Source organism: Pholis gunnellus, assembly GCF_910591455.1.
Source record: "Pholis gunnellus genome assembly, chromosome: 16".
NCBI classification, from domain to species: Eukaryota; Metazoa; Chordata; class Actinopteri; order Perciformes; family Pholidae; genus Pholis; species Pholis gunnellus.
In genome coordinates, this window is record NC_136543.1 from 8901863 (window position 1) to 8926838 (window position 24976).

Here is a 24976-nt window from a genome sequence, read left to right on the forward strand (position 1 = left end):
TGAAGAGTGTGAGGAGAATAAGTCAGCCCCCAGGCTGTATCCGAATGAATGATGGTGTGTATGTGCGTGTGTGTGTGTGTATTACCAAGCTGTTAGTTCAAAATCTCGTTCACTAGCAGTAATTTGTTCACTCTCCTTCCCCGTTTCTCTTTCTCCGTTTCTTTCTCAAGCAGATTGCTTTCTGCAGGGGTGGTAGAGAGGAAGAGATAGACGGAGGGGGGAATTGGGATTCCTTGTCCTTGAGTGACCCAGTTCCATTTCTCACTGAAAACGAGAGCGTCTGCTTTGTAGTTCTCTTCGGTCGCTGTTTCTATTACAAGGATTTTTACCTTCCGCCGAGGAGATTATGGGTTTTGTTTTGTTTGTTTGTCAGCAGGATTACGAAAAAATACTACCGGCCCGATGTTCATGAAACTTGGTTGGACGTGTGTAGCATGGGCCGAGGAACACCCCGTTTGATTTTGGGGGCGGTTTGGCCTTGGTGTTAGGGTCTGCACTCTCCGAGTTACCCTCTAGTTGTTATTGGTTCTTTGAATTTCATACATAATAAAGTGCTAAATGTTGCCCTCAGCCTCTTTGAACAGTCCCAAGTGTTTTGTCGGTGCTTGAGATCAATCCGGGACTTAAATAATCACCACTATCAGAATAGCAATTATGCAAGTACTTGACTGTAGCTTTAGCACACTGTCTGTGGAGATGTCGGAGCAGAGAGAGATTCCAGGCCGGGTTTCAAAACCTGTTGATAGATCTGACTGTTTGGCAGGGGCCCGGGTGTGTGATAAGACACTTCTTTTGATGTCCAATTAAGGCCTCTGATAAAGTGCTAGCCAGCTTTTGAAGCGAGATATGACGCCGTTTGGTGTTTATCCTGTGCTCTCAGTGGATGGAGGGGCTGTGTGAAGCACAATGGGGGGGGGGGGGGGGGGGGGGGGGGGGGGGGACGCTCCACGAATGGGACGTCGGCTGATATTCCCTAAGCAACCATTTATTTCTCTCTGATAACATGAGGGTTATCATACATGGTGCCGTCTGGAGCGAATGGAACAAAGATGAGACATTGATTACACTCGCGCTCACACTCCGTCGAGGGTAGCTGATCTATCTCTTGACAGCTAGAGCATGGCCATCAACACTGCAAGAAATGTGGTGTGTGTGAGTGTGAGTGTGAGAGAGTGAGTGTGTGACATATTGATGTGTTAGGCTCTAACTCCACCCTGAGGGCCTGTCAAGGTGGAAAATGTGAAATGGGCCCCGGGCCACACCACTTAGCATCGCTGGAGCCTCAGTGGTGACAAAGACCAACTGCACACAAAGCAGCAAAGAGCTACACTCAGAGATTGCATTAAAACATAAGTGAACTCTGAAAATTCACACATGCACACCCACACACACACACACACACACACACGGACTGTGCAGATGTGTGCAACGTATACGTAAAAGAACATTTTCATGGTACACCTTCACGCAACTTGCATACAAATGGAACATTTTCTCAGCGTAAAGGAATGCAAATATCCCAAAAGTTCTGATTAATTGACTTTTTTAACAACAAAATATATCCTTTATTTATATTAACAAAGCAAAAAGTTCCAAACATTTACTGGTTTCAGCTCCTTAAATGTTTGGCATCTTTGCATATTGGATTGTTGGTCACAAAAAACAAATAATTTGAAGACAAACACCTCGCGGTCGATTGCAAAAATTGGATATATATTATTGGTACAGATATTCATGGTGCCCAGAGTAACCTAACGTTTTTAGTTATTCTGTGAAATATCTAAACCAGTGGTCCCCAAACTACGGCCCGCGGGCCGGATGCGGCCCGCCTCCACATTTGGTCCGGCCCCCTGAACAATACCAGAGACGCATTATGATTTTTTTTCAGTCTGCGCAATTAATCGAATTTTAATCAGCCAACCACCAGGGGGCGAACGAGATGAGAGCTGTCATGCGCGCACCCTGTAGAAGAGTAGAAGAAGTAGAAGAGACGGGAGCTTGTATCGCGCACGGCGGTGTTCCGCCCCGATCCGCTTGCACGATGCAACGGTCGCTCACCTGCGAGTGGCACGCGAGTAGCACCCCCCCCCCCCCCCCATGATCAGGCCCTAGGTCAAACGATATGTTCAGTGATGTGGCCCTCACAGGAAAAACTTTGGGGACCCCTGATCTAAACTATGATTAAATATATTGGGTTGGGCAGGTGTATGGGCCTCAATACTGCAGCTCCACCCCCCCAAACTGCGCAAACTCTGGCTCGAAATAGCATCACCAATGCAACACGGCAGCGGCAGTATCTCATAAAAGAATCTTCAGTCTTTAGTGGCAAATATACTGTTTGCGTTAGTTTGATATCAACAACCAACTGAACACTATCGGTTTACAAACTAAACCACGGAGCGCTTTTATCCCCAAATAGAAATGTTCAAGATGGAATGAGGTTGTCTGTTAACATCCAAAATACATTTGAAATAACACGTATAGTCAGTGAGCACATCAGTATTCTCTGTGCCACGTATACACGCAGCAAGGTTGTTAAACATTTCCAGAGTCTGCCCGTCTCTCATTTACAAGTGTAGTAGTGTCACCAGCTCTTAGTCCCTCCCCATAAATAATAATATATATCCTTACTGAGCATACTTCACACACGCATCACTACCTCACACACACCTCAACCTAAACCTGGTGGATCATACAAAGCAGCACCGACTCAACAAGCTGAGCTTTTCTCATCATTGACACTGGTAATGTCAGCGTACAGTCAACCGCACTGCAACACTCTGAAGGGTTGCTGACGGTTGTGCGCAGTCATATTGAGACTTGCGTAACGAAATGCTACAGCGCCGTCTGTTCCACAGCAGTAATGATGGTTAAAGGTCACAGCATTGCATTCATTTCGGGCACCCTTTATAACTCTCTTGATGTGAATTGCTTCCACTACTGAGTGAGAAACTGTGGTAACATGGAGATGCAGCCATCAGGAGACAGACACAGGGAGTGAGGAAGATATCTGACTTGAGGATGTAGTTGCTCCTATCAATTTAAAAATATTGCTATAACCCCTCTGAGGAAATTTGATGGCTGAAGTCATCGCGTTTTTTTCTTTTTTTTTAAGATTCAACTCAATTTTATACACTCGCATTCAAGCTGAAGCTTGTTTTTGCACTTATTATGCTGCGGAAGTGTTGTTCATTTGTTTTGCTAGGGGTCCAGTATGGCCCCTGCATTTTGATGAGTGGGCCTTATTAATGAGGGGGCGAGCCTTATCATTTGTCCTTTTTGGCTTCAATTTCATGGCGCACTTTGAAGATGCTGAACTGCTCACTGGGCTTTGGAGCAAAACACTGTTACTATTTTCTATGAATTATCCTTATTTTTACACCATTTTGTCGATTAGATATGAATATAAAGTTTAGTGTTGTCGATTTAATGACTGAACACCTTGAATATTTTAAGGGAAAATATTGTTTTTGGAGCAGCTAATATCTCCTTAAATATTAATAACGCAGACAGAAGTGTAACTGGTTTAAGGGATGTTTGTGGAAAGGTTTAAGGTGGCCAAATTACAGTTTACAGTGACTGTCAATATCGCTCAACTTATACGTCAGTACCTATGTTTTTCTATGCATGTAAGTGTGCAACACTGTTCAGGTGTGTGTGTGTGTGTGTGTGTGTAGACCTTGGCTGTAAAGGCTGTGTGCATTTGTACTGTCCAGCATTGTGTGCACATCCCGGTGTCTTTGTGTGTGTGTGTCTGTGTGTGTTCCTGTGGTGCGTGTTCAAGTGTTTTCCTCTCCTCAGTGTTCACCTTGACCTCTTGTGCCCACTCATTGTTGTTCATTTCCCCCTACCATGACCTCTGACAGGAACACGAACACACACACGCTCACACACATGCACATGCTCGCTTACAGCAAGAACAAAAATACGCAATTCACCATCAGACTGAGGCCGAGAAAGATGTGCCTCTTCACCACAGACGTGAACCCTTCAACCAACTCTCTCTCTAATTCTCTCTTTTTAATAAAAAATGCTGCGTTTACTTCACTTGTCAATACTTGTATTGACAGCACACAGAGGGGCAGACGGGCAGGTCGCTGGGTAGGTGAATAGGTGGACAAACCGCTGAATTGGTGCGACAGGCAGACAAAGTGCTTTGTGAATGTGAAAGTGCAAACAATGTTTCACTCTGCTTTTGTAGAGACATAAATTAAAAGCTATCAAGAAGAGCTTCTTTTAGGACCCCTGTGGAATTTTAAATATTAAACGCGGCAGAAAATTCCCTTCTGTACTTGTGGATTCACCATTCTTTCCCTTTGCTCTCCTCGCCTCCTGTCCTCCCCTCCTGACTCGTCCCCACTAGGGCTAATTGGGGAGATAAAGTCATTTGGCAAGGCAGTGTGTGTGCGTGTGCCACGTGGTATGTGTGAGGTCATCCCGAGGTGCAATACTCTAAAGTGCCATCCATTATGCAGTTTGGTTTTGAACACTCCTCGTTCGCTTTCTCACTCCTCTCTCCTCATTTTCTTGTTCATCTTTCCATCACTCTTTCTCACTGCTTTTTTTTCCCCTTCTTTCTCTCCTCGAGGAGGGAAACGGTTCCTTTCCAAGGTCTCTCGGCAATTAAGATGTATTGCCGCTGTGCGCGCGTTAGTGCGCATCCTTACCTTGTTTGGATCAAAACAATAGCAAACATTTAGCGACACAGCTGTTGCCATAAATCCAAAATGGAAATTAGACAACAGGTTGTTTTCATGTCAGCGCTAACAGAAAGAAATGTGTTTGTGCATGTTTGTGTCTTTTCCGATTTTGGTTTTAACTTTTTCCCCCGACCACAGTTTATCGCCTGTCAGGTCAGCTTACAGTGTGTGAGGTTTCCTGTCTTATTTATAGATGTGCATGTCGTATCTCTTCCTCTCCGTAGAGCACAGGACTGTTTCCTAGCTAACGCTGACAGTCATTCCTTAACCACCAGTTAACGGTGGTTAATTATCAAATCACAGCTGTTTGCCAAAACAGTTTTCAAAGGAAGATAATAGAGGGTCATTATGATAATTATACTCATTGATGTCCAAAAACCTCTGCATGCACAGCAAAGACAGCCAGAACCCTGGTCATTTGTGAGTTCCGTGACAAATACTTTGTGTTATTTGAAAAGGATATTCAAGAAATTAGAAATGTAGAATTTGCCATAATTCCCACAAAATGTCCTCAGGCCATTATCCAACCATTTTAAAATTGTTTTAAATATACCATATGTGTTCACATGAACCTCACCGTCATTATCTTGTTGTTACAGGATCGCAAGTGGGAGTGGGATTTTAATTATTACTGACAAACAGCACAACCACTCTTCTGGTTGTGACGTATGAGCGTGGAATTTGTAGCCCTCGGTCAGAATTTTTACTACGAGAAACCCGCCGCCTTAACTTCCTCCTTTGTTTGAATTCAGAGCAGTGTGTGCGGCGTGGATCGCTAATCTGTCAAATAACTTAAGTTGGATGCAGATAAGAGATAAAGATACATCCCTACTTAGTGAGGAAACCGTATTAAAGCTCTCAACCATTCATAAATTCCCATTAAAAGGCCATCTGTTTCCCTCATGAAATGGCACGGTGTAGTGTTTTAGGTTAGCCGTTGGACTCACTGCTCTGGCAGTGTGGATTTCAACGGTACCTGAATGGATCATGTGGGTCTGTCTTGTGTGGGAATCAGCCCACTGAACTATTCTCAGAAAAACAATAAAATAGAGTCTAAGACGGCTAATAAGACACTTAATACCAGTGGATAAGACTACAGGTATTAAGGATGCACATTATGATAACTCCCTCTCTCCCCCTCTTACTCTTTGTATGTTTCTCTCTGTCTTTCTCTCTCTCTTTGTCTCTCTCTCGCTCGCTCGCTCTCGCTCTCCCCCTTTTCCTTTGGGCAGTGGGGGGAGTTAAGATTTCAGTGTCCTGGTTTCCACACCAGATTATGTGTGTGGCGTGTGTGTGTGTGTGTGTGTGTGCGCGCGCACATATTGCAGCAAAGTGTGTTTAAGTCAACCTGCAGGGCCTTCCCACAAAGACACGCATAGTCATTGCCCCTCTCGAGCTCTCACACACACACACACACACACACACACACACACACACACACACACACACACACACACACACACACTTACTCTGATATGGTGCTTTACTGGTCAGTGTGAAGTGGGTCACTGCTCTCCAGACAGAAATATTAACAAAAGGTTTTCTTACAGTTTGCTCTCCTTTTCGCTTAGTGTTCCCCACAATGTGGAGAAAGTGGAAACACAAACCGCACAGATACAAAAGAACGCTGTCTTGCTTCTGCTTCAGGTCCGATATATGAACGTATGAAAGAAAAGCAAGGAGCTCTGATGCTTTGCCCTCTGTTTCTCACTCCCCTCAGTGTGGGGCACGCTCTCTCGCTGCACAAAGAGAGTCCAAGGTTGAATCAGGAAGACTTCTATCACAGCAAGAAGAAAACACACGCAGTGTATCTTTTGCTATCTTATCAAAATGATGAAGTTTCGGCTTTATAGAACCAGCTGCTTGGTAACTGGATATCAGTGGTGGAGACCACTGATAATCAGTTACATGGGTGAAAACGGCATTACAGCACACACACCAGTACAGAACCACAAGTGCGCACACACAACCATAGTCTCCAGGTCCATGGACTTTATGTCTGCATGCATTGAGGCTGTTTATCAAAATTAGATCAACGTGGAACGATTTCCTTTTTTTTTGCTAATGTGCTTTTCTCTCTCTCTCTATCTATATATATCTATCTATATCTATATAGATAGATATATATTTATATATCTATATCTATATATATATATATATATATATATATATATATCTATCTATATAGATATAGATATATAAATATATATCTTTCTCTCTCTCTCTCTGTCTCACAGTTCACTGGTTATCAGCTTTTACCCAGAACACATAACTGTAAAGTCGATCGTTTATCAAAATTAGATCAATGGAAAAACGATTTTACTGCGCGGCCCCATTCTGTTTTTGTGCGCAAAGTTGTGCACTTTTCCTGCACAGAAGTGGAGACTCTCAGGGCTCTGCAACAAAAGGGAGCGACCACTGTATGCATTGAACACAGGAGGGGTTGAAAAGACCATGGTAGACCGAGGAAAAAAGGGCCGGAAAGGAGTGATAGCTGAGTGAAAGGCTGAAAGGAGGTTGAAAGGAGCGAAATGGGCCACACACACTGTGGCTCACATCTGTGTGTGTGTTGGTGTGTGTGTGCAAGCGAGAGGTAGACATTGACCTCACTCTCCTTTTGTGCCGAGTGGAGATGTGTGTGTGCGAGCGTGCGTGTCACAGTGACGTCATCTTGTTCCGGGTTTCCTGAAGCTTTTCTTAAGACACTCAGCTGCCGCTCTTGTCTCTTTCGTCACTCTTTGGCACACACACACACTCATACATGCACATAGACACGCATCCCGAATGACATGGCTGTTGTGAAAGCTGACACCTTCTGTTTCACACTCACACAGAGTTGAGCGTGCGTGTTTGTGTGTGTGTAGGTGTGTGTGTGTGTGTGTGTGTGTGTGTGTGTTGTAGTACCTTATTAGTAACAAAGGATGTGGCTTACGGTGTCTTCTGCTCCCTTATCCAGCCCCTCCGCTGTGCAGAGACTATCGCTATTTTTTTATATATTTATGGAGCGGTTGCATCTGTTTACTTGCAATATTCTCATTGCTGTTATCACAACCCAGCACATAACGCACTTATCAAGTTTCACTTTTCAACTTTATTTTGTCCCAGTGGGCAACTGATTCTGCAGCAGCTGTGCGAAGCGACTTGCATGAAAGTGAAAGACCAAGAGGCCCAACAACCGACAGTTACCGACACAAGGTGCTGATGCAGAGTCACAGGCCAGCAGCGTAACACAAATTACCATCGTCATCATTACCGCCGTCTCCACGGCCATCAACACCGCTCAATGACAGGCGTTCATCACTTTCCTCCCGCTTATGCCATCAGCGTAGAGGCCAAAGGCAGGAGGGACGAATGAGTCGTTACACCTGATTATGTTGGCAGAAGAGATTGTAGGGACGTGGCTCGTATTGGCCTGCCCCACCGGGCGATTTATGAGTTATTTATGCTTTCATACAGCGAGGTGACAGGTGTTAACAACTACGATCATTTGAGTTTACCCTGACCCTCCTTGGCATTGTACCCAGGGAGCTATAGCTGTTTTAAAGTATACCTTTCAGGGTCCGTTCTGGCCTCAAACACAACTGCATCATCATCGCCTGTGTGCTGTATTTATGCAGAGCAATACGCTCGCCAGTGTTGTTGTTAGTAGATGGCTACAAATCCTGCATCTTAACGCGGCACGAGACGCTTCCAGCTCCTCTGCTGCCGCTGGCTCTGTATAGCCGGTGTCTCAGGGCGGATATCATTCGGCGAGCCTCGCTCGCGATCGCTCCCAACCGCCAGCTTCGTTTTTTTCTGAACGGTCCCATTACAACGCTGAGCTTTTTCTTTTTTTTCTTTTTTTTTTGTCCCGAAATATTTGATTTCCTTGAAGTTCTGTCACCGCGGCCTCTAAAGAGCGGGGAGATACTGCTGAATGCGCTGTGCTGGGAGCGCGAGGGCTGCCGGAGCAGACTGTTAGAGGAGAGCTGCAGGCGGCATGTGGAGGGGCAGCCGCACACTGAGCTGAAGGTCGTGCTCGGTGTGATCGGGCAGTAGGTGCTGTGTTAGGACACAGACTGGACATCTTCCATCCAGCAGCAGTTTCCTCTCTGCCAAGTGTCTTTTTAAACTTTTTCTTTTTTTGTTCACATGTAGTATTGCAATTTTACTGCCGTGGAAATGCATGTGACATTTTGATATAGTGTTAATATACTGCCACAGAACTTTGATATTGAGAATTTTGAAGTATGATTGGCTGATAGTGGGATGTTTGTGCTGGACTAAAACGTAAAGGTTCATAAATAGTATTTCATGTGTGGGAGTGTTTACAGGAATAAGTTTAATTTCAATTTAGAGAGAAGAACCACTCCTCAGCCTATTATGTTATCATTATCCTTTTTGAAATGTCTATGGATCCCTGGAGGGATAGTCGTTTGGTCGCACCCCTTCAGAGAGTCGCCGGCAGGGCATTTCTTTTGCTGCTGAACTAGTTTCTCCCCACCTCCCTGATAATGTCATGAAATACAGCCTCTGTTACACGTCGCAGTTGGGCTGCGTCCATTTCTTCAACTGAAAAAGAAAGCGGTCCGGGTTGAAATAAAGCAGAGACATTCAGTTCATATTATTATTTTCCCCAAAATCGCAGATTGTATGTCGTGAATGTTTCTCCTCCGTGTTGACTTTAACGGTCTTTACCCGGCCTGTGTTAGTGCCATTTATACCTCTGCTACTCAAACCAAGTTATATACAGGTTTATTATTCATTTCATAATTTGCTCGCTAGTTTGTTGTTTTGTGTTACTCTTTGTCGAATAAGAGTAAACCAGCAGAATAACTCCAACCCAATTATTCTATTAGGGGAGGCAATTTAAATGCACACAGTAGTCTGAGAGTTAACCACACAGATGGACTTCTGCAGCCATATGTGTAACACGTACACAGACCTACACACACACATAAATAGTTGATGGTTGGTAGCACCTATAGGGGGGGGGGGGTCTCTGTTAGATTGGTTCCAGATGCTTTCTCAGCGTGTGCGTGTGTGTTGGGAGGAATAAATTGGTGAATCTTTATCCGACACTATCCCTGCACAGGGTCTATTTCTTCTTCTTCTTTTGTGCGTGTGTGTGTGCGTCTGTGCGTGTATGTTAGAGAGAGAGCGAGTGGCTGATCCAGTATATAGGATATTGGATTTGGCAGTATGGAATTTAGTTAATTCCTCCAGCTAGTCTTCTAGCTTGATTAAATAATCGCTGATTTAATGCAAGTCAGTGCGTCTATCAATGTAAGTGTGTGTCTCTCTGTGTGTGTGTGTGCGTTTAAAGCAGAGCTGACTTACTCTTTAAGTGAATTAAATGTAATTTCATTTCGAAATACTTTGTTTAGAAAGCCCTCTTTTTGGATTCATTTGAGACCGCAGGGCGCCTCAGTCTATTTCTTTTATGCTCCGTCTTCCGTTCTCTTTCTCTGCAGTTCTTTCTCTACGCATCTCTTTTCATTTTTGCCACATAAAGCCAAGGTTAATATTTGAATATTTGATAAAGAACATTGATGTTTTGTTACATATTTAGTACATCATTAGAAAAAATGTGACCTTACTTATAGAAAGCATCCACTTGTGAGGTCAACACAAAGTACCGGGAGATGCTGTCTTACTCGGTACGTCCTTGACAAACAACCTACTTGAATACGCCGTGAGATAAAAAATGAAGTCGTTTTTTTAAAATGGATACAAAGAATTTTGAAACACGGCTGCCTCGGCAGATTATTTTCAGTGAAGCTGTACCACCGCTGCAGTTTAAAGATGCCGCCGCACATTGGTTGCAGATGGAAGCTAAAATACATGCGAGGGACTCTTGCTGCAGTGGATGCTTATCTGTTTCGGCCAGCTCCTCCGTTAAGATCTGAAAGACCATGCAGTGTAAACAGTTTGTATAACATCTGTAAATGTATGGCTTCAGGAGACTCTCGGAGTGGACTCAAAGCCACAGCTGAAGGGTTCAGCCACTGTGTGGTTACACCATCTGTTTTGAAGTTGAATAAAAAGTCTGATTCTCCAGCATGAAGTTATAATTTATTAGTGCTTTTTATGAGTCACGAAAAAGTCACTTGAGAAACAGCTCATTACTTCTGTTTGAATTTAAAGGATAGCGATCACTTTAACCCATTTCACGGAAAGTTTGCGCAGCAGTGCCAACCCATAAAAGTCTTTAAACAAAGTTTTTTCGAGCTGTTCACAGACACGGAAGGGAGGAATACAAACATGTAATGTAAAATGTAGCCTATTTTCAAAGTGCATATTTTCCTAAACAAACAACAGTCGGGTCGTGGAGCCTCTTTTATGCATTCTTGCGTTAAATCTACTGCCACAAGGGAAAAAAGGGCTTTCTGTTAAAGCAGTTTGGGCGTTACAGCTGATTGGGAAAGTTATTAAACCAATAAATGCGGTTTAATGTGCAGCCTGCCACTGAGTAGATTGTATTCTTAATTTCTGTGGCCTTTTCATGAGCATTGTGAGACAAGAAATCTGCCAATATTGTCAACTTGTCAGTGGTGTATTTTGATGTACACCCATTGGTTATACTGATCTTTTCAGCAGGATATAGAACTATCTGATGTCTGTTATCTACGCATTTGAGTACACAGGAAAAAGGACATTCCACATGAGTGTGTTTTTATTAATCAGATTCCAAAATGGACAACTAGCCTGGGGATAATGCAGCAGTGTTTACATTGGTTGCTCAAATACATTTCCTACTTAAGAAAGCTGACTTTGTATCTAAACATCAAGTTAAAAGTTTGTTTGTTTGCTTGATTAGGAGGAAGTTGATAAAGACTTTAATTTCCTGACTTGTGTGTGTGTGTGTGTGTGTGTGTGTGTGTGTGTGTGTGTGTGTGTGTGTGTGTGTGTGTGTGTGTGTGTGTGTGTGTGTGTGTGTGTGTGTGTGTGTGTGTGTGTGTGTGTGTGTGTGTGTGTCAGAGGGCGTTGTTGGTGGTGCTAATTGAACGGTATCATAGGCCGCAGATAAATAGATCTCATTAAGTCCCTGAGCTCTAATTACCTGCAGCCCTCCTCTGTAGGCTGAGGTGAGTGGGAGAGGCTAGGTATCAGTAATCCATCAGAAAGAACATGCACTTACACACACACACACACACACACACACTGCAGATATACACCAATACACCCAGCAGCACACATGCATAGTTTTGAAGCCACACAAAAGATGCACTCCCACTTACAGCAAACCCATGTTTAAGCGTGGAAGTATAGAGCCGAGTGTGTGCATGCATGTGAACTTGCACATTTCAACACATGTCAAGCCAACCAGCTGATGATTGAAAAGGAAGTTAAAGATCATGAGCCAGATTTAGTGTGTGTGTGTGTGTGTGTGTGTGTGTGTGTGTGTGTGTGTGTGTGCACGTGTGCATTTAGGAAGGTGGTGGGGGCTATTTCTGTACTTTCCTGTGTAATTGACACTTGAACCTCCCTCTCATACCGACACACAAGATGCACACACACTTTGCTATCCTTGTACCGTGGTTTTGGAGGAGCCAAGATACACCCAACACACACACGCACACACACGCACTTCTTGGATTGCGGCCTCTCATCCAAATCTTGCATGCCTTCATTAACCAGGGGAAGCAAATATTTTCGTGTGCGTGTGTGTGCGGGTGTGTGCGCGGGTGTGTGCGTGTGTGTGTGTGTGTGTGTTGCGATGAGGGGCAGCTGTGGGGCCATATGTGAGTGATTTGGGTGCTCAGAGGGAAACTGAATTCTGATGACAGATGCACTGTTTGGCTTGCAACACTAGACGCACACGCACACACACACACACACACACACACACACACACACAGACACAGGAAACGTACATCAATCAATCACCTGGCTCTGTCTCTCAACATGTGGTGACCGTATGTTGTGTGCAACATACACACATAGGCGCGCACACACACACACACACACACACAGCAGAGGATGTAAGTGTTCTGCTGCCTGATGTCAGATGGATGAAAACACATGTACCATAAAGACTCTTAATATTAGCTCAGGTGTTTATTACATACAACATTATTGGAAACAGGATGTTCTATTGTACACATTTTGAGACGGAGAGACTTGGTTTTCCCGGGATAAATAAACACATCTATGGTGTTCCTTGCACATTAAATCCAAAAGTTTGCTTTTGTAGCCTTATTCCAGACAATATGAAGGATCTCATCGTAAATGTCTGTTTATGAGCAAAAATTACGGCAACGAAACAAAAAAGAGCCATTAAACCACTTTTCATTGGCACTAGAATTTGATGTCTAATTATTTAACACTGTCGTGTACAGATGTTTAATCTGTTCCTGATCCGTTGCTTTTTTAATGTTCATGTCATTTATTTTTGATGCATCTCCTTTGAGGGGACCTCCTGTTACTTCCTTGTGCACAACGCCACTTTGGATAAATGTTCCATTTGACGTTTGCTATTAAAGGTTGTGTGAATTCTCCCACACCACTACATAAGATTAGCATTTGCCAGTTTCCAGAGTTGCCGTGCTGATTCGTTCTGAATTAAATGTATATTGCTCAGGCTATATGTACGCGCATTTCTCTGTGTTGTGCATGTTCCCGGAGGAATGCGTATTGGTTAATTGTGCTGTGATCCTTGCAGTGCATCAGATTGCAAAAAAACTAAACTGAACAGTGCTGTGTCCACTGGGCTGTTTTGCTTTTAGCTGGCAGCCTGAAACAGATGCTCAATGGAAGTGCTGGTAGTGGCTCCATCTGTAGCTCTTGAGACCACAGACAGCCCGATTGAAGTGCGGCGCACTTTTGTGAAAAGTTGAAATGTTTTTAACTTGTAACACTGGGTGCTCTGAGCCCAAGAAAAAAAAGCTTAGCTCTCAGCACTGTCATGAACATAGAAGCGACAAGAAACCAGCGCTGAAAGGAGAAGGTCCCAGTGGATGTAAAGTCCACGATAGAGAGAGAGAGAGAGAGAAAAAGTGACAATACAAGAAATATGGTGGACACACAGGAGGCAGATTTTAGAGAGCTGTACCCAAAGAAACATTCAGTCTGCAGACATTCAGTAGAACCATCGCGGACATCACAAACAGAGACAGAGATGCACACAACGTCAGTGAAGGAAAAATAAAATGTCTCTTCTACTGATATTTAAATTAAAACTTAAACTAAACTATAATTTAGAGGCGATGAGAAAATGAAGATTTGATGGGGCAACAATGCTGAGAAAAAAAATGTAATAAATTTAAAGCTGAGCGCAAGAGATGGTTGGATAGACGGCAGAGAGAGAGAGAAACGGACAGAGCCATGGAGGAGAAAGATGAGGTGTGCTGTCTTCTCAGGGTCATAAAGGTGGTGAATGGGGCCAGAGACTTAATGGGATGGAGAAACGTTGTGATTGGCTCATTACTGTGATGGAGCACGTTGCCACGACAATTGGCCTTTTCACCCCCCCACACACCCCCACCCTTCTTCCTTGCACACACTACTTTCTTATGCACCACTGCTCCATTAACTGCAGAGGTGTGTGTGTGTGTTTGTTTGTGTGTGTGTTTGTGTGCATGCACGCTCTAAAACAGTAAAAGTCAAACACTTGCCTGTAAAGTACGTCCTGCGGTTCAGATATACGCTTCAAGGTGAAATTGTTACTAGTCTCTGTCCATCACATCTGTCGAGCGGTACTTGACTAGCCACATACTTAAAAAACACACACGAGGTATTCAACGCAACGAGATCATTTTCTTTCCATTGAGGTATATCTTATTGTTTTTATTAACCTTGTTCCATACAGAGGAAATCACTGTAGAGCAGAACAAAGGTCTCAATAGGATTTCCCATTAGGCATGATAAATGAGAGCACATCATCTCTCTGCCACCAAGCCAATCTGTTTCCTCTCTCTCTGCTGACCTCAGTCAGCAGTCCACCACGTCAGTGGTGTGAATATTAAAAAGGTATCAAGACTTAAGTCAACGTTTTCAGGCCCCCCCCCCCCCCCCTTCCTTTCTTTTCTCTCTATGACTTTGCAGCTTTCTTATTTTCTTCATTCAAGCTCTAATGTTGTCCGTCTTTCTCCATCCGCAGCGACGCAGAGGCAGCGGGGTCTTCTGCGCAAACTGCCTGACCACCAAGACGTCGCTGTGGAGGAAGAACTCTAACGGAGGCTACGTCTGCAACGCATGCGGTTTATACCAAAAACTGCATTCGGTAAGTCGTACACAGACGCGTCCATGCAAACGGATGCTGTGGCTGCACTAGCTGTGCATTTCACTGCAGATTATGCGAAACAAACTGTGGACAGGAAGTTTCTGTCTATTTGTGATTCCCTTGATTTGAATTTTCTTTCAAACAAATTAAAAGAGAAACAAGAAGGGAGCTATAAATTGCAAAAACAAATAAATACAGAAGGACAGAAAGGAATCCCTAGAAGTGAGCTGAAGCTCTGGCGTATCATCACACTAAAGTTAATTTGCTGTGCTGAGCTCCTATACACGCATAGGAGACCTACATACACTCATAAAGGTTGTACTGGATGAGGAACCCAGTGCTTTAGACTACTTTATAGACTCTGTGCTGTGTTTTAATACATCCATGGGGTAATTTTTGACCACTAATTATCATTCCTCCTGTCTGGCCGATTAGCACCCTACGCAAATTTAACGGTGCATACTGCAGTCAAATTCCTGCGTACGTTCAGTGAATCCCTCTGTGAAAACGTGATATTGTGGAAAAAGTATATTTGATTTGCTGGGAGCTGGGAGTTACAGACCATTTCAGCGGTCACCGTGAGCCAGCTCCATGGAGTGCGAAAGATGACGGAATGAATCAAGTTTACCGTTCTAAGCCCGGGGAAAGTCTATGGAAACCTCAAATTTAATTAGACTGCATGAATTACAGATGAGATAAAGGCCCAGCCTAGAATTTAGTTGACTCTTAGAATATAGATTTCTCACCTCATATGTTTGTAAGGCGTTGAAGCTAATTTCACACTTCAATTTAACTATTTAATGCAAGGGTTTATAAATACTACCAGTGTGAAACAAGCCTTCAGAAATATATATATATATATATATATATATATATATATATATCAAAGGGAAAATGTTTCAATAAATCACAGTGTTAGTAAATGCATCAGGGGGTCGACCGTGTTGCAACCCAGAGATCTAAGCTGCAATTATGGAATGGAGCTTTAAAGACCTTTCACAGGATGACGAGCCATGGCGGTTTGCTCCTTCCTGCCCCTGCCGATGTCCTCGGGTCAACCCGTTCATCTCATACGCGGCTCCAATCACGTCCCAGCCCCCTCCGCTCTTGACAATCTTCACGACAGTCGTATTTTATATGCCATAATAAAAGTTTTATATGCTCTACACACATTATTAGAGAGGATGGCAGCTAGTAAAACACTTCAGAGTGAGAGAGGGGAAGGGAGAGTTATGAATACAGAGGGAGAAAAGGGTAGACATGGGGGGAGGGGGGGGGGGGAGAGGAGAGGGAGGGAGAAAGACAAACAAATAGTAAGAAAGGGGAGAAAGACAAAGAGAGAGGTAAAGAGTGAGGACAGAGAAAATGAAAGGGGAAGGGGGAGTGTAAAGAGTTAGAGATGGAGGGAGACGGAGATTAGGAGACTATGCAGAGGAAGAGTAGAGACGAGTAACAATAACTCCAACCATGCAGGTGTGCAACATTACAATTTGCGAGCGTGTGTGTTTGTACAGCGGTTAGGGTGGTAAATGGACTGTACTCGTACAGCTTTTCTAGTCTTCTCGACCACGCAAAGCGCTTTAACACTACATGTCGTCATTCACACACACTCATACCACCATGTAAGGTGCCACCTGCCCGTCACCACTAACTAACAGTCATGCAACATTCACACACCGTAGCCACGGCCGTCTCGTCTTACACATCGATGTGGAGAGATCCGCCAAACCTCTGAAACCTCTGATTGAGGGACAACTCTGCTCTACCACTGAGCCACAGTCGCCCCCACACAACAGTGTAGACACACGCTATAATGAAAGAGCATCACATGCTTTTCATGTACATTCCCATTGTAAGGTACACTGTATACATTTAATGACAAATAAAGACCTCCCTTATCTATAACATGTTTAAATAAAGTGTTGAATTAGTTGGCTTTTAGAGACCAGTGATCTGTTTCTCTCACCCCCTGTTGTAGTATGGAGGTAGGACACAGCTTTGGACTGTTTCCACCGTAGGGGGTGCTATTTCATCGCTTCTTGCCTTTTTCCCCTCAGCCGTCCTCCTGTGTTCACTCCCTCCTTCTTTTTCCTCGTTCCTTCATGTCCCCTCCCTTTCCCTCCTCCCTCTCCGTGTACCACCTCTTTGCCCCCTCTCGTTCAGCTCTCCTCCCTTGTTTCTGTCTCCCCTCTACTCCCGTCTTCACCTTTGCTTCCACGCACTCATCCTCTACAACGCAGAGACGCAAAACCGGAGAATAAAGAATAGGAAAGTAAAGAATAGGAAAAATGTCAGCGATGTGACGGACATAATGTTGTCACTGTGGAGGCTGCTGGCCTCCTCAGTGATGGACTCCTGTTTATGGTAATGATCCAGGTGTCTAAAGTCTCCAGCAGGACAGCTCTCTGATTAACAACAGACACTATCAACAGTTTGGCTGCTTCGGGGAGACACCTGTCCAGAATGCATGTGTATTAATAGATCATCAGAGCGTTGTCCCTCCTGAGGATTTTGTGTGGAGCTGGTTTGGCCATGAAGACTGTTGATTGTCAAAACGAATGTGGTAATCATTTGTTTATGTTCCGCGTGCAGCAGGACATCGCTGGACTGATGCTGAATACTTTCAGTAGCAGCTCTGCAATGACTGATGATAACTCGGCACACATAAGCATGCTTTTATACACTTGCCTTGAGAGACACACTTTGTCAGTCACGGACATGGGGCTGTCCACAAAGGTGCACACATGACCATGAATACATTCACACACATACATCATTCCCAGCATAGACATAGCAAGGTTTATTGCTTCTTTGTTTTTCTTTCCAACCACTTGAACACCTTACATTCATCCATGTTCGTCTATTATAATTTCTGTAAGAATCTGCCAAGATGTATGTCGAAAGCCCTGCATCACTTACACACACGCACACACACACACACACACACACACACACACACACACACACACACACACACACACACAACAGGAGATTTCCAGAGACATACAGTACATGTACTCAATGACAAGGCTCTAAAAATTTGACTTGCACGGCAGTGACAATTTCCATAAACTTCCCTTTTTTATGCTTAAAAAGCTCCAAAGTTTTCAATTAATGCTATGTCAAGGTCTCTGTGTATAATGTGTATTTAGAGAGGAGGCCTCAGATAAGTCGGTTCTTCAATAGTGAAAGGATAGCAAGTCATTACTTTTGAGTTGAAGGGTAGACACTTTAAAGACACTTTAAACAGTTCACTTTATTTTACTTTCGCTAATTTGTCAGGAAATGTTTTATATTGTTTTGATTTTCTTGGCATGTGAAACAACACAAAAAGTCTCATCATCTTGCGTATATCTTTAGAAGTGCTTCATTCATTTAAAGGTGGAAATTAAATAAGTGTGAAGTGCTTCAGCAGTCGTGTTGGCTTTGACTGTTTGCCTTTTCAATCCAAGTACTGAGTAGAAATACTGTAGACTTCAATAATTAGGATTACTCAATGAAAGTCGGGACATCGTTGAAGGCGAGTTTGTGAGGGATCTGTCAAGTAGAAGTTGAGTCTGCAGGGCAAACGCCATTTACATCAGATGTAAGCGCGCCCCCTTGTGGTAAGGGCAAAACACACAGTCAGGATTGCTGGACATGTAAGTCTTATATTAGCATGTCACAGTTAATTACACTTAGATTAAGTCCATATGAACTGAGACTTTGAAAACTTTGATCTACCATCGGAGGCTTCACTGGGTCACGTTTTTAGTCGGACTACCTTGGATTCATTGTTAGAAACAGTAGCTCAAGAACTTCTCCATAGTGCAACTTCCTGAGCATTGTTTGTATATTTCACCAAATATCAAATAACTTTATGTTAATATAGGATGTTTATTGGTCATAAGCTCGAATGTTACAATTTATTTTTATTGTACGATTGACTTAATATCATCACAATCAAATAATGCTGGGCTCTGTATGTTTGACATCAGTCATGTCAGATAAGTACCCTAAAATAATTGAGGGGGAAATGTTAAAACAGGAAACGTTATTCATTTTTTTTCTATATTATTCTTTGTTTTCCTATCTTCTAGACACCCAGGCCTCTAAACATCATCAAGCAGAACAACGGTGAACAGATCATCCGCCGCCGGACCCGAAAACGCATCAACCCTGATTCGCTGTCATCCGAGACCCCCGCCCCCAAACAACAACGCATCGCCAGCGAGGAGCGCGTGAATGGGGAGGAGTCGGACAGAAGTTTTGCATCGATCAAAAACCAGCAGCCTTCACCTCGCTCGCGCTCGCCCCGATCCACTCAAGCCTTCCTAGCCAATCAAACGTTGGAGATCCACCGACGAATGCCTCCTCTGCTCCTCCCCTCACATCCCCCCTCCTCATTGGTAGCTGATGGCAATGCTGAGGGAGGGATAATATCAAAAGGGGAGGGAGGTAAAGGAGGAGGGGGATCAGAGAGAGGCAGCCCGATCGAAAAGTACATGCGTCCATCCAAACCGTCGAGTTATTCGCCTCCTGGATCGCCCATCGAAAAGTACCAGTACCCTCTTTTCTCCTTACCCTTACCATTAACCCTCTCGCCTGATTTGACCCCTGAGTCGGATTGGCTCAGATTCTGGACCAAGTATAAGATGGCCGCCGCCTCCGGGGTTCCTGGTACCATCAGTAATCTCAGTAGCCCCGGTGGCCTCGGAAATAACACTCTTTACCTTGGTGCAATGGTGGCTCCAGGACAGCATCACCAGCAGAGCTACACGGTGCCTTACTGCGCCTCTCCCTACTCTCCTCTTCCCCCGCCTCCGGCCCCTCCTCACTATCCTCCTCCTCCTCTTCACTCCCAAACCTCATCGCCGTCATTGGAAAACGATGCCCCCTTGGATCTCGCAATAAGACAAAGAGATACGAGTGCTGCGAATGCACACGTGTCAACAAATGGCGCGGAGAGGAGGAGGCAAGAGTCGCCGCTGGCCGAAGGTCTGAGAGAGAACTGGAAAGGGGAGAAAGAGGAGGACGAGGAGAGGATGGATGAAGGAAGCAGCTCAAAGGAGGAGACAGGAAGGGAAGAGAAGGATCATTTGACAAAATGTCGGCCCGGTGTCCCGTCGACTCGCGCCATGGTGGAAGTGGCCACGCAGGACGACCTGACCAACCGCTGCCTCCACTGCGGGATCTACTTCCTGGACGAGGTCATGTATGCCCTGCACATGAGTTGCCACGGTGACCAGGGACCATACCAATGCAGTTTTTGCCTCCACGTGTGTGTGGACCGCTATGACTTCACCACACACATACAGAGGGGCTTACACAGGTACTCGGACAAAACGCCACACAAGGGGGGGGCCGAGCAAGACGGCCTCGCTCCGAGCGTCGCAGAGACGTCGGAGCAACAAGACGTGACGCCGGAGGAGAACGACAAAGGTGACCAGAGCGAGATCGCGGATGAAAGCGACGATGTCGTCACGTCCGTCGTTTGTCAGGACAGCCAAGCAAAAGAAATTACAGGCGACGAGGCCACTGACAATGAAACGGAAGTCGAAAAGGAGGCGGGAGGAGAGGGCCACGACGTCACAAACCAGGTATTGGGAGATGAGACGGTGTCGGAAAGTGACGACGTCGTCACAAAACCCGCGGAGGTAACGACTGTTGCTGAATCTGAAAGCGTAGATGAGAACACAGAGAGTAATTAATCTGATGCCTTTTGACTCACACAAACCTTTTAAGAACGTGTTTAATTGAATAAATAAGCTGTCAGCCTCCACGTTCCTGGAGGCTCGCTCATGTCACAGTGGGCACTAAATGGAACACATCCTTATGCTGGAAGCACTCGGCTGTCAAATGGTCAAAAATCATTGTCGGATCCCGCTCAACTGCTGCAGGGACAGTTGGGGATAAATAGCCCGAATCCTGCGTTGAGTGACAGCCACGTGACAGCTCTGTGGCAAGCATTCAACGACGGGAGTCCGGTCATGCAGCTGAAATCACCTGCAACAAACAGCCACTTCATGTGAAGCTCGACTGAAAGTTGGACTGCTCTCATTTAGGATGAGTTTGAGGCGCTCAGCACTTGCACAGCCATCATACAGCAGAGCAAAAAAAAAAAAAAAAAAAAATACAATTCTAGAAGCAAAACACTTTAACTTGAACTGAGCTCATCTGTTATGCACCGAAACTGATCCCTGAGCTGGTCCAAACGAGTCTGATGCATCATTCAGACTGTTCTCGGTACAACCAGATCTGATCTGGTTAGAACTACTTTTGTGTTCTGGTCCAGAGCGTGTTTTTGACTGTTTTAACCGCTGTGCAGATGGATCCGAAACCAAAAACTCATTTTGACTCTGTGAAACTGGTCGAAACCGGTTTAACTCGGTGGTTCCTTGGTACAAAAAGGATCAGTCGGTATCTTTCACTCGTGCCCTCTTGTTTCTAAAACTGGCAAAAAAATAAATAACGACAACTGGCAAAAAATCGCCCCCGCTGCAAAGTGTCTCAAACTGGGAGACTGGTTGGGTTTCATTTGACCGAGACTTTTTGAACTGCTTGAAACCAGTTTTCAACTGGTAAAACCGGAGTAATTCCGGACCGAAGTGTTCTCTTCATCCATTTGGATCAAACCAAGTGACATTATTTTCTACCTTCCTCTGTGCCATGATACTAGCTACGTGCCTGGCTGCCTGCCTAACAGAACATTCATCTATTAACCTGCTTAACATTTATAATGATGATAATGGTAATAATAATTATGATGTTATAGTACAAAACATGCAATTTGCTACTCCTTTTTTCCTATATAATATGTTATTTTGTAAATGCAAATAATGCTTTTTGTTGTTGCAGGAAATGGTACTATACGGATTAGTCTATTTGTGTTTTTCTTTTTTTTTGAGCTATGTGTTGTTTGTGTTCTTATGGAGACTTGTTACATTGATAACGGCCGTCTAACAGAAATGGTACAGCAAAAGACGGGGGTTGCGTGTATGTGTGCATTTGTGTAATAGCGTTTGTGTGTAAGGAACAAAGGATGCGTCCGTCCCCAAACGATGATTTAACCATTATGAAGGCTTGCGCTCGATATTTCTGTCCTCAGGGGTCACAAGTGTTGCACACCAACCCGCCTGTTTCATAGCATGTGACACATCATTTTGACATGTTCAGCGGTCTAACGGTTTTTAGCATGTTACATAACGTTCTCTTATATATGTTCTTATTGTGTTCTTTATGTGTTAATAGGTCAAAGATGGTCTTAGTATGTACTTTTTCTGTATGTCTTCACGTGGTTTTATAGAGAGACTTAGGAACTTAGGGAGATCAAACTTAAATTTTCTCACGAGGATCAATTATTTGCGTTAACTGTATGAACATTTGCTCTGTATTGAGTCTACAGAGCTCCTTGCCTCCAGTGTTTTACTCAGCCTATCTTGTATATCCGAGAGTTCGGTAGGTTACCTCTATGTAGCATGTTAGCGTCTTATCAAATCTGCAGAATACGTTGCCTTTTCTATGGATGGGAACTGTTACACTTTTGACCTAAATGATACTGAACAAACGCAAGACGACATTGCAGAGTTGCATTTTATAAATTCACTGAAGGGAAATGATCATGTTGCTTTCAGCTCCAACCAGCTCATCCCACTTCTCTCCCATTCTTTGCCCACGTTTGGGTTCTAAAAATCTTCTAAGTTAAGAAAAAGAGCCGCCCGATACCCTTTTCATTGTTTATCTTTGACAGTCGTGCCAGTCAGGTCCTCAAAGGCCCCCCCTTTTCTTCAGTAAGGAGCAACATGGTGGCCATCTTGTTTATTTTTATAAAAAGAGAATCCCTTCTTCTGCCTTGCTGCCTTAGTTGCAAAAAAAAAAAAAAAAAATCACCAAGAGACTCCTTTTGAAGGAAGTAATAATAGGCCGAAAGAAAATTAAAAGACGAGAAGGAATAAAGAATGAGAACAAGGTATTTTTCTATGCTTATCCAAAAGACGTGAATGAAAAATGTTCCGCCCAGTGCCTGGTAACTTGTACAGTTTTTCTAATAAGTATAACTGGCTGTGTCGAAAGGTTATGAAAAGTTGGTCAAACGGACTGCGATATTTAATTCCCATGCACCAAGATATCAGTCATCCATTATAATGCTTGATTTGCGCCTCGCTCTCTGGTTGGTCCAAACACCTGTGCACACTGGGCATTTTCAGAACACCCACGTGAGCCTTTAAAAAAAATGTAACTGTCAATCACCAGTTAACTATCGCTAACTTTTGCATGTATGTACACGACTCTGTGGAAACGTTGAGACAAACGGTATGCCTCGGTAACTTTTGTATGAAAGACGAAATGCCGAGAAGGGGTTCTGTACTGTGTATTTGGTTTTACATGGAGATGAACTATGGCATGCAGTCATGTTACCAGAAGGCTCATATCATAGTAAAGAGTTTAATTTACACCGTTACCATGCATGACTCCACTCTCCATATCACACTGATGACGCCAATTCAAAAAGCATAATGTAAAAAAAAAAAAAAAAAATCCTATTCCAATGGTCTTCATTCTAAGAAATATCTTTATTTTTTATTATTTTGTATTATGGTGATCTCCTAAGGGGCTGCTAGCATGATGAAATCTGTTTACATTTGAAAATGTAGCAAAAAGCAAAGGCATGAAGCAGTGCTTTCTTCAAAGACTGATGAGGAATACCTGCTGAGATGGATGGATAGGTGCCTTTTGAAGAAAATATGAGCAGAAGGTGGATGAATATAGTAGCTAATAAAAAAGAGGTTTATGTATCCATGTAGCCACTCTTCTGTTGTCTGTATACCTCCCTTCAGCATCACTTGTATCTTTGTCATCTAATTTGACAGAGATATCTCCATCGTTCTTTGTATCTGTCCAACCCTCTGACTCTCATCTCCTCCGTAATCCCGCCGCTGTCCTCGCTCCCTTCTCTCGATCAAAGTACTTGTGAAGGTATCCTCAGTCGGTGGGAGTGAGGTGATCCTGTCATACTTTTGCTGACGGCAACTTAGTTATTACCCCAGAACTGACAACCTTTGTGCTTATGTTTACTTTGTGGAATTTCCCTCCCACTTGAATGGGCCTTGTTTGGGTTTGTTGAAAGAAATTGTCACCAGCAGTGAAATTTCAAATACTTGCTAGAAGCAAAGTGTGGATTTTTTTTTCTTTTCTTTTTTTTTTCAAATTTAGGTTCATTCGTTTGCCAACGGGACTACCATTTGATAAAAATTCAACATGAATTTTCATCTTTTGAAAGATGCAACGTCCTTTGGTAACGATTTTCAGGGGATTTCTAGGAAAAGTAGGACAAAGATGTAGAAAAGAAACTGGATGAACTAGTTTTCTTTTGTGCTAAATCTGGGTGAACATCTTGATTTCTCAGTGGGCTGGAGATAAATTCTGATGCCAAAATGTTTCAATAGTTAAGCTTTTGAAAGAAAACCCTTTCCCTCTACTTTCTAAGTTGGAAGTAAAAAGAACACAGCCGTGATATTTAAGAAAAGAAAATGTTCACGCACACTTTTTATATAGTTCGTGCTCCGCAGAACCCGTTCCTATCTAAATATCTTATTTTTTGTATCTGCCAGCTTAACGTCTCCCGGGGGTCAAGTAAGGGTGCAGTTTATGTAAAACATAAATGGTTATTAATGTTGATAGGGAGAACATTTCAGCTGGCGTTTATGTTTTAAAATAAACGATCATTTTGGTAAGAAATGAGGTACTGCAGGACACACTTGGCATGTTTTCCTTCAATAATGAGTTTGTGTTTTTTAGGTTTGATGGCATTTCACATCAGCGTTTACATTGAGGGGGGGGGGGGGGGTCTGGCTTTACAAGTGTTTTAATTTTTGTCTTTCTCAGAATGTGTTATAGAGAATTATGCTGTTGCTTGCACTCCATTTATTATGTTCTTATTGCCAAGGAAGGGACAACACACACAGAGACACACACACACACACACACCGGCAGTGGTACGGCTTGAGTGTACATTTTGGGATGTACAGTATTAATCATGGGAGACAAGGGAGCTAAAGGCCAGTTTACTATTGGCCAGACACACATGCATGCA

At 43.7% G+C, this 24976-nt stretch overlaps 1 protein-coding gene across 2 annotated transcripts in view; it reads left to right on the plus strand.

Moving 5' to 3' along the window:
• Positions 1 to 24696, plus strand: part of trps1 (trichorhinophalangeal syndrome I) — a 108550-nt gene extending 83854 nt beyond the window's left edge. For both annotated transcript variants that reach the window (XM_079176016.1, XM_079176017.1), the window contains exons 10-11: positions 14782 to 14904; positions 18984 to 24696. In XM_079176016.1, the coding sequence (XP_079032142.1) occupies positions 14782 to 14904; positions 18984 to 20594 (1734 nt within the window). In that variant the 3' untranslated portion in view covers positions 20595 to 24696. The remainder of the gene's footprint in view (positions 1 to 14781; positions 14905 to 18983) is intronic.
• Positions 24697 to 24976: the final 280 nt, after the last annotated feature.